Source organism: Anoplopoma fimbria, chromosome 17 (assembly GCF_027596085.1).
Source record: "Anoplopoma fimbria isolate UVic2021 breed Golden Eagle Sablefish chromosome 17, Afim_UVic_2022, whole genome shotgun sequence".
NCBI lineage: Eukaryota > Metazoa > Chordata > Actinopteri > Perciformes > Anoplopomatidae > Anoplopoma > Anoplopoma fimbria.
This window is the reverse complement of record NC_072465.1, coordinates 25,699,242-25,708,691: the sequence shown is the minus strand read 5'-3', so window position 1 is coordinate 25,708,691 and position 9,450 is coordinate 25,699,242. Positions and strand designations below refer to the sequence as shown.

At 39.8% G+C, this 9,450-nt stretch overlaps 1 protein-coding gene across 1 annotated transcript; it reads left to right on the top strand.

Annotated features, from left to right (window-relative positions):
• Positions 1-1,611: 1,611 nt before the first annotated feature.
• pdhb (pyruvate dehydrogenase E1 subunit beta) lies at positions 1,612-9,233 on the top strand. The gene is made up of 11 exons (XM_054617817.1): positions 1,612-1,676; positions 1,758-1,817; positions 3,957-4,064; positions 4,827-4,889; positions 5,077-5,112; positions 5,557-5,747; positions 6,019-6,113; positions 6,948-7,058; positions 7,801-7,892; positions 7,986-8,127; positions 8,416-9,233. The coding sequence occupies exons 1-11, from the start codon at positions 1,638-1,640 to the stop codon at positions 8,559-8,561; spliced, it is 1,083 nt and encodes a 360-aa protein (XP_054473792.1). The 5' UTR covers positions 1,612-1,637; the 3' UTR covers positions 8,562-9,233.
• The last annotated feature ends 217 nt before the right edge of the window (positions 9,234-9,450 follow it).

Here is a 9,450-nt window from a genome sequence, read left to right as displayed (position 1 = left end):
TAAAATATGATGTGTTGTAATAAATTGAATTACCCAACAGTATAAACAAGCTGAAACGAATAGTCAATTAATCAATAAGTTGATTGACAACTACCAGTTTCTCACAGAATCAACTACAATCTGCTGTTCATCTCAGTTAATGGACCGCCTCATTAATTGACCGGAGAGTGACACACAAAAAAAAGGTCCGCCATCAAAGCAGACTGTCTTCTTGGGCATCGAAAGTTTATTTTTATGTTGACAGCATGTTGTGCTATTGCATTTTGATGTTATTTTCTAAATCGTGTGGTATTTTGTTTATATAGAAGTGTTTTGGCACGACTGGCCGAGTGACGGGGATTTTAATTCTTGCATGTTAAATTAGCATTAAACCTTTTAATGGTTCGCATACCCCTATGTGTCCGCATGAGGAAAGGACAAGGCAAGAAAGGGAAAATATAATGCTACGAGATAAAGAAATCTATTAAAATATTAAGAATTAAAGAAATTATTATATTAAAAATGAATAATGAATCATTTATAAACATATCTCAGGTTCAGGCAAGGTTGAAAATAGTTTAACAAGAAATAAATGCATGTAGACCTGTAAAAAATATAATCCAAACAAACATTTTTAATATCTACGGTTATCTATCCCCCCCAAAAAAAGGGGTGCTGCCATTTATATTTGCCGGTCTGGTCTATTATACTGTCTCACATTTTACTTTTTAATTATAAGCAAAATAACTAGCGAACTATAGCGATAATTTTACTACTTATTTGTGCAAATTAAAAGGTGCAAAAAAGAAACGCATTTCTTGTCTATGGGAAAATTAAAACAGCTCCTCCAATTTTGCAACTCTATTGTTTTTAATGAATATGCAGCCATGTAAGATAAGATAAGATAAGATAAGATAAGATAATCCTTTATTAGTCCCGCAGTGGGGAAATTTACAGGATTACAGCAGCATAGAGGATAGTGCAAACAAGAGACAGTAAAAAAACAAGATCAAAAATAAGTATTATAAATAAGCAAATGAGCAATAAACAAAACAGTAAAGAATCCACAGTAACTGAAATATTATATATACAGACAGAATCTATTATAACAACAGCGGAGACCACAGTCTGTCATCATGCTGACCAGCCCCCCATGTGGATATACTGTATATTTTTATTTTTATTTATTCTATTTTATTTTTATTCTATTTTATTGTATAATATGTTGTATTTATTATCTATTTCTATGTAGTTGAGCTGCTGCAACACCCGAATTTCCCCCATGGGGATCAATAAAGGAATATAATAATAATAATAACTATTTGTATTGCACAGTGTATTTGTATTTGTATTGTATTGATGTAGCACTCTAAATTTGGCTTACATGAAAAATGTAATTGAGTAATTTTAATATTTATCATTCATAAAATTCCATCTTTTTTAAATCTTGTCATAATTGGTCTCCCATACATGAGGACTCAGAAGTGCCCTTGGATCTTTATACCACTCCCTGACGTTTGCCCCGCCTCCTTCTCAGCTGAGCCGCTGTGATTGGCTCTTTGTTATGACAGCTTCCGCTCGACGTCAGCTCTGATTGGTTGAAGCTCCCTGACCTCCGCAGAGACCCCGCCCACTCTCCGGCAGAGGACAGATTGAACATGGCGGCCTCCGTAAGATGCGTTCTGCTCTCAGGAAAAGTATGACAGTCTTCCTAAATGTTTAATCTGGATTTTAAACATTATTCGTGTCAGTAACAGCGTCTGTTTGTCTCTCTACAGAATGCCCTGTCGGCTCTCGGGCGGCGGGGGTTTCACCAGAGTGCTCCTGCCTCTGCACAGGTCAGTGCTAGCAGCTAGCATGCAGCATGCTAACTGTGGCTAATGCTAACCCTCCAGCTGGTTCTATGTTGTTTTACTGATTCACATGTCAGTGGTTTCACCTCCTGCAGCTTCAAGCTTCATGGTTCCTCCTGTGGAGATGTCACATCATCAGATTGTCAATTTATCTCTATTTTATGGCCTTAATTTCATCCAACAAAGGTGTAAAGAAATCTCACATCTCTTAATTAACCCTTTCATGCATGAATTATGACAACCTCAGTCACTTTACCAGGTGTTTTTATTGCTCTTTAGGCATGAAAATGAAGATTTGAACTTTAAAAGAGAAGAGATTTTTACATGTCCACTCAGGTTTCAACTGAAGAAATATGTATTTAACAAACAAATGAATAAAATTATATATAAAGATGTGAAAACTATTACATTGCAGTCATTTAGCAGACGCTTTTATCCAAAGCGACTTACAATCAGTAGTATGTTACATATCATTCACCCATTCACACACTGATGACAGGCTACCATGCAAGGTGCCACCATCAGACTCTAACTAACATTCATTCATCATCCAGTCCACACCGACGGCAAGCCTTCAGGAGCAACTTGGGATTAAGTGTCTTGCCCAAGGACACATCGACTGCCGAAGCCGGGTATCGAACCACCGACCCTCTGATTGGAGAACTACCTTACTCTCCACTACGCCACAGCCGCCCCAACTATAAAATAATATATGTATATACAAAGAAAATGTGCAGTCTATCTTTTATGATTAAAAAAAAAAAGCACCCAGGGCACAAAGCCACAAGACACTGCATGCAGATGTACTTGGTTCTTCGTGTGCATGCAGATGTACTTGGTTCTTCGTGTGCATGCAGATGTACTTGGTTCTTCGTGTGCATGCAGCATCATGGCATCTGTTTGCATTGTTTGCTTCAGTGGTTTCCAGAGCCAAACCTGATCTCAGGGGGAGCCTTGGATGTGCAACTATGCCATCAAAACCCATGCATATACAAGAAAACAACATTTGAATAGCTGTCCACTGTAGTGACCTCTATGCATGAAAGGGTTAATAATTGTTCTAAATCTTAGTTACTCTATTGTCACTATTAAAAGTTTTAATGGTGGTTCAGTATTTGTTGAAACCAGTTTTTTATAATAATAATAACTTTATTTATATAGCACCTTTTTAAGAACAAGGTTTACAAAGTGCTTCGACAGACAAGGCAGCAAAACAGTGCGATAGATGAAACATTAAGGACAATCGTTAGGATAAAACTAAACTAAGAAATACAATTAAATAACAAGTGACAATCAAATAAACGAACAAAATAAATAAAATCAAGTGAAATAGATAAACATAAAATAGTAAACGAATATAAGATAAAATAGTAAAACCAAATAAAACGAAACATTAAAACGACGATGACATCACATAAAAGCCATTCTGTAAAAATGTGTTTTAAGAAGTGCAGTCAGAAAGCCAAATATATTCAGTTAAATAATATAAAAATTGCACAAATGAAAAGTATTGCTGTCATAGTTACATTACATTACATTACATTACAGTCATTTAGCAGACGCTTTTATCCAAAGCGACTTACAATAAGTGTATTCAACATAATAATAAATAATAAAGGATTTTATTTATATAGCACACTTTAAAATACAATGAAATCTCAAGGTGCTGTACAGGGTAAAACAATCACAATAATCAAATATAATAATAATAATAATACGCTAAAAACAAATAATAAAATAAATGAATTCATTTAATCATAATAGAATCTAAGAACATACAGTACCAGTCAAAAGTTTGGACACACCTTCTCATTCAATGGTTTTTCTTTATTTTATTTTTTTTTTCTACATTGTAGATTAATATTGAAGACATCCAAACTATGAAGGAACACATATGGAATTATGTGGTAAACAAACAAATGCTCAACAAACCAGAATATGTTTTATATTTTAGATTCTTCAAAGTAGTTGAATGAGAAGGTGTGTCCACACTTTTGACTGGTACTATATATTAAAACTCAACAACTACCCAAGAAAGGAAGGACACAAGGTTAAATCCTGTCCTCTGGGGGACAGTAGAGGGCCTGAACTGACTGCTGTGCTGTTTTTTATTTTTTTTGTTAGATGATGGTCCGTGATGCCTTGAACCAGGCGATGGACGAGGAGCTGGAGAGGGACGAGCGGGTCTTCCTGTTGGGAGAGGAGGTGGCCCAGTACGACGGAGCCTACAAGGTGAGTGGCAGCCAAAAGAAAATACAGTATGTGGTCATTGTCCGACAATGAGACAGAGATGCACTTCCTCTTAAAGTGTAAAAGATTTACTGAAATAAGGAACCTTTATTTTGACAAATTCAACTCTGTAATCCCAGAATTTAATCAGCTCTCAAAATAGAAATACTCCTATGAGAAGGAGACAAGGCATATCTTGCTTGCTGTGTTTGTTGAAATGTAACATGAATACTAAATATATATATGTGTGTAAAATCTAATTCAGTTGAGGCCTGGATTCAGGTGAAAACTGGGTGAAAGAAAAAGGAGCTGCAGGAAATTTCAGCAGCTGAGCCTGTTCACTCATCGCTGTCGTGTCTATCTGGGTCTCTTTAAAGGAAAACTACAGTTGATTACAACTGGGGTCGTAAAGCTGTAATTATGTCCATCATTTCGGTCAGTAATAAAGTTGTAATCACCAAGTGAACAGCTGAGATCAATAAAAAGAAATCCAGTGGGGCAAGAAACACGAACAGTCAAGCTATTACACAAGCACTTTATATTTTACCCCAAAAGAACAACAACCTGTACTGTAAAATGAATCTAATGGAAAGGAATGTTATATTGTCAGTGACAGTAATACTGTGTGTGTGTGTGTGTGTGTGTGTGTGTGTGTGTGTGTGTGTGTGTGTGTGTGTGTGTGTGTGTGTGTGTGTGTGTGTGTGTGTGTGTGTGTGTGTGTGTGTGTGTGTGTGTGTGTGTGTGTGTGTGTGTGTGTGTGTCTAGGTGAGCCGGGGTCTGTGGAAGAAGTACGGAGACAAACGCATCATCGACACTCCGATCACAGAGGTGAGACACTCAAACTTTCTCCCTTCACAAATGTTCTCTGTTGAAGCTTTTTGATCCAAACACTCCTTCAGAAGAACAGCCGTTAACATCTCTCTCTCTCTCTCTCTCTCTCTCTCTCTCTCTCTCTCTCTCTCTCTCTCTTCTCTCTCTCTCTCTCTCTCTCTCTCTCTCTCTCTCTCGGGTGCAGATGGGCTTTACCGGTATTGCAGTTGGAGCTGCCATGGTGAGTTTCTTTTTTGCCCCCATGGCAGCACATTCATGAAACACACAATCCCTAACAATACAAAAGCCTTATAACACAGGCTAAATGCATCATGCAAGATGCCAGCTGCTCATCAGATTGTTATCTAATCTGTCACACACACTCATACAATGATGGCAAAGCCTTTGGGAGTAATTTGGGGTTCAATATCTTGCCCAAGGAAACTTCCCTTTGATTGATTCTCTGGACCCCAAATCTTTATAGGAGTGGACCGTTTGAAGACCTCTACTAGATAATCTACTTATTACAGCAAGAAATAAATACATACAAAACAAATACAACATATGTAAAAATGTTATATTCAGATGAACAGGCCACCAACGATAAAACACCTGATTCTCTTCAGTAACTCTTTGGATTATAAATAATGACTCCTCACTAATATCAAACCTTTGCCCCCTGCAGGCTGGCCTGAGACCCATCTGTGAGTTCATGACCTTTAACTTCTCCATGCAAGCCATCGACCAGGTCATCAACTCTGCAGCAAAGACCTACTACATGTCCGCCGGTCGGCAGACGGTGCCCATCGTCTTCAGAGGGCCCAACGGAGCGTCGGCGGGCGTCGCCGCACAGCACTCGCAGTGCTTCGCTGCATGGTGCGTTCACTTACACCCGATATCTTTTACTGTTATTTATCCAACTTGGCTTTTAATAATGTGTGCAACGTTCTTTATTGTAGCTTTGTTACAACTTATTTTTGTAGCTATGATCATTTTATCAGCAAATTTGCAAGTTAACAGCTGAGATCAAGGAAAAGAAAGGACAACACAGGCAGTCAAACATTCAAATAGACAAAACAGAGAAAGTAGGTAACAGTGGGTGACAGTAGTGCTGATGTCAGTGTGTTGTTGTTTTTTCCGTCTGCAGGTACGCTCACTGTCCAGGTCTGAAGGTCGTGAGTCCGTGGAGCGCAGAAGATGCCAAAGGTCTCCTGAAATCAGCCATCAGAGACGACAACCCTGGTGAGACACAACAAATGACAAGAACGACTAATCTCAGTCAACTCTTAGTGTAATGTTAGCTGCAGTTTAGTCTCATAGCTCATCATCTACCAAGCTGGGCTATAATCCTGGGGTTCTGGTGTAGCCAGTGGATATCCGGGCCAAGACTTCCTGTTCGGTGCGCTGCTCTTTGTTTACAGTCCGATAAGCAGCTTGAGATGTGAGACCGAAGTTGAGAGACAAGATGTAAGAACGTATTTTTTCACAACTAGCCAGTTTACACGATCATTTTAAACTTCTAAAAAGCTAAATCATTGTCAGACGATAGGCTGTGGGTTCAGAGATTAGATTTCTCCGCCTCTTTTGCTCTCCACACAGACTGTTCATCCGCATTCAAGCGAAGCCTGGTCAAACGTGATTGGTTACTAGACCACAAACGGAAACCAGGAACACTTCTGATACAAAAATCGTGTGATTCATTCACATATTCATGAATATAATTGCAGAATTGTATTAATAGAGATTAGCTGCTGTTATCAAATGGGAAACACTCCGTTAGTGGTTATTTCTTTCGAGCTCTAGCTGAAGATTGAGGTTTTTAAGAATGCATTTTTAAGAGACGGATGCATTTATACCTTCTTTTTTTTGAACACCTGGTTCAAATTAATTTGTGCAATCTTGATGGCTTCTTGGAAACATTTTATTGCAGCACAGACTGTGTTCTGTGTGAAAGGTTCTTAAGATTTTTTAAAGATTGGACAGTCACCCATCTGCCCAAGATGAATGAAATGGAAATGGGCTTCACCGTCTTCACTGAACTCCGCCTGAATGTGTTTTGTGTGTTGCTTTCTGCAGTGGTGTTCCTGGAGAACGAGCTGATGTACGGCGTTCCCTTCGAGATGTCAGAGGAGTCACAGTCAAAAGACTTCACCATTCCCATCGGCAAGGCCAAGATCGAGAGACAAGGTGAGACTTCTGTACCAAACCTGGCAACCTCACAGTGATGACAGGACTTCAGGAAGCTCCACGCAGTCACTGTACCCAAAAACAAATGGTTCTAGCATCGTAGATCACTATCATGAGGTTAATATTGATCCTCTGGTCTCAGGCTTCATCCACACTTATACATTTTTGGTTCAAAACACAACTTTAAAACAAAACCTTTAGAGAAAAACCTTTCAGAAGGAATTTCCGTCTGCACCAACACACCTGAAAACGCATATCACATGAAGTTTTAAACAGGAAGTAGATTGTCTCAAGCCCCAATTTGTGTTATTGTTTTCAAAAGTCTCAGTTAATGTATTTAAACGCAATCTAAGTTTTTGCAAACTACAACGGGGTCAGATGTGATTTCAATAGTCTCAGCTTTAGGTGTTCAAAAACGTCGGAGTAGTGTGGACGCTCAGCATAAACGTTGCTAAAATACTGCGTTTTCCTTTAACTGACAGAAATCACAAAAGATCACACCGGTGCAACCGTCTGTAATAGTGTTTTATAGAAAATTAAATAAAATAATTGATGATTTGCATATAAAATTAGAAGATAAGCGTTTTGTTGTCATGAACATGGAGATTTGTGAGGGTTTTGACTTAATTTGACCTGGATGTCAAAGATGTGTCTGTTCCACTGTTGTGTTCCTGAACTCATCTTCTTTTTCTTCTGCTTCCTCTGCTCTTCCTCCTCCTCCTCCACCTTCCTGTGTTTTCAGGGACTCATGTCTCTTTGGTCACTCACTCTCGGTACGTCAGTCACTGCCTGGATGCCGCCGTCGTCCTCGCCAAGGAGGGAATCGAGTGCGAGGTAGAGGAAGGAAACACGCCTGTTGTTTTATGACACAGATGGCCTTTGTCAGCCGACTGTTAACCACTTCCTGTCTGTCTGTGTCTGTGTCAGGTGGTCAACCTGCGGACCATCCGTCCCCTGGACGTGGAGACCATTGAGGCCAGCGTGATGAAGACTAACCACCTGGTGACAGTGGAGGGCGGCTGGCCTCAGTTTGGCGTTGGAGCTGAGATCTGTGCCATGATCATGGAAGGTAACGGCTGCATTAAACTGCATTAAAGCTCCTTTCAGACTCGGTACAGACAGAAGGTGACTTAATGTTCCTTATCGCTTTATCTAGGCAATTTTCAGACAGAAATGTCAGATCAAGATTTTTTTTAGCCCCTCAAATCCTTCAATTTGTTGGCCTGTGATTGGCTGGAGAGTTTAAGTCATACAGCTCCCTTCCTTGATGGGATGAAATGTAAAAAGTGAGCTTGGAGACAACTGGAGATTTTAGGGCATAAACTAAAATACTTTAACCTCCTGTGTGTGTTTTCAGGTCCAGCCTTCAACTACCTGGACGCTCCGGCCACCAGGGTGACGGGCGTCGACATCCCCATGCCGTACGCCAAAATCCTGGAGGACAACAGCCTGCCGCAGATCAAAGACATCATCTTCTCTGTGAAAAAGACCCTCAATATCTGAAACACACACACACACTCAAGACAAACCCCCCTGAATCCTCTTCGTCTTGCTCACACGGACGGTGGAAACATCGTCTGGTGAAACATGTGAACCATGTGTAAATACAGCCAAACGGTTCCTTTAAGAAAAATAAAAAAAAATAACTCTATATTATGTTTGTTGCCAGATGTTGGTCAATTAAGCGCACAACTGTTTGTCTGCACCCAGAGCGGTGGACACACAGGGTTCAGTCAAGCCGTGGCCTCTATTAGTTGGTTAAAAGCTTGGTTGAACTCTGCGTGTGAAGCTCTGGCTGTCTTCATCCCCTTCAAAATAAAAGCTTCTCTATCCTGTAGGCTTTTCTGTTTATCTGGGAAAGTTTGGTAACAACAGAACTGCTGAGTTTGTTTCTGCGTGCTCTCAAATTTAACTCGCAGTTTGATTAAAAAAAAAAAGTGTTTTACTCCCAGTTTTGTTGTTCATAAACTCCCATATATTTCTAACCACCAAAACACATTATGCTCAGTCTATTAACGTCTCGCTGTGACTCGGGTTCGTCTCTAAAAGGAGAAGAAGAATGAACCAGCCTGAGTGCTGGAGGTGGATTGTGGTCGGGAATATTTATTGTAGCTACAGCAGCTCTGCTGTTCTTGTTGCTGTTAATTACTCTGTTACAGAAATAAAAACCTTTCACTCCTTCATGCTGCTTCCTTCTTTCAGGAGTCCATCCTGTCTACTGTCTGATTGGTTGGTTTGTAGACGTCTTGTGAAACATGTTTTCATGACTTCACAGGTGTTTGATATCTGCCTTAATCCAGTGTTTCTGCAGCCTGATCCTGTGGAAGTAACCTCCAACAAAGAAGAGAGCAGCGAGGCCACGCTAGCAGGGCTGTTGCTGAAAAACTGGCTT

Bases quoted from the DNA above. Each gene is read 5' to 3' on its own strand.
- pdhb (XM_054617817.1), top strand. From the start codon at position 1,638: ATGGCGGCCTCCGTAAGATGCGTTCTGCTCTCAGGAAAA. The intron at 5,113-5,556 runs GTGAGTTTCTTT...TGCCCCCTGCAG, and splicing joins TTGCAGTTGGAGCTGCCATG to GCTGGCCTGAGACCCATCTG. The intron at 6,114-6,947 runs GTGAGACACAAC...TGCTTTCTGCAG, and splicing joins CATCAGAGACGACAACCCTG to TGGTGTTCCTGGAGAACGAG.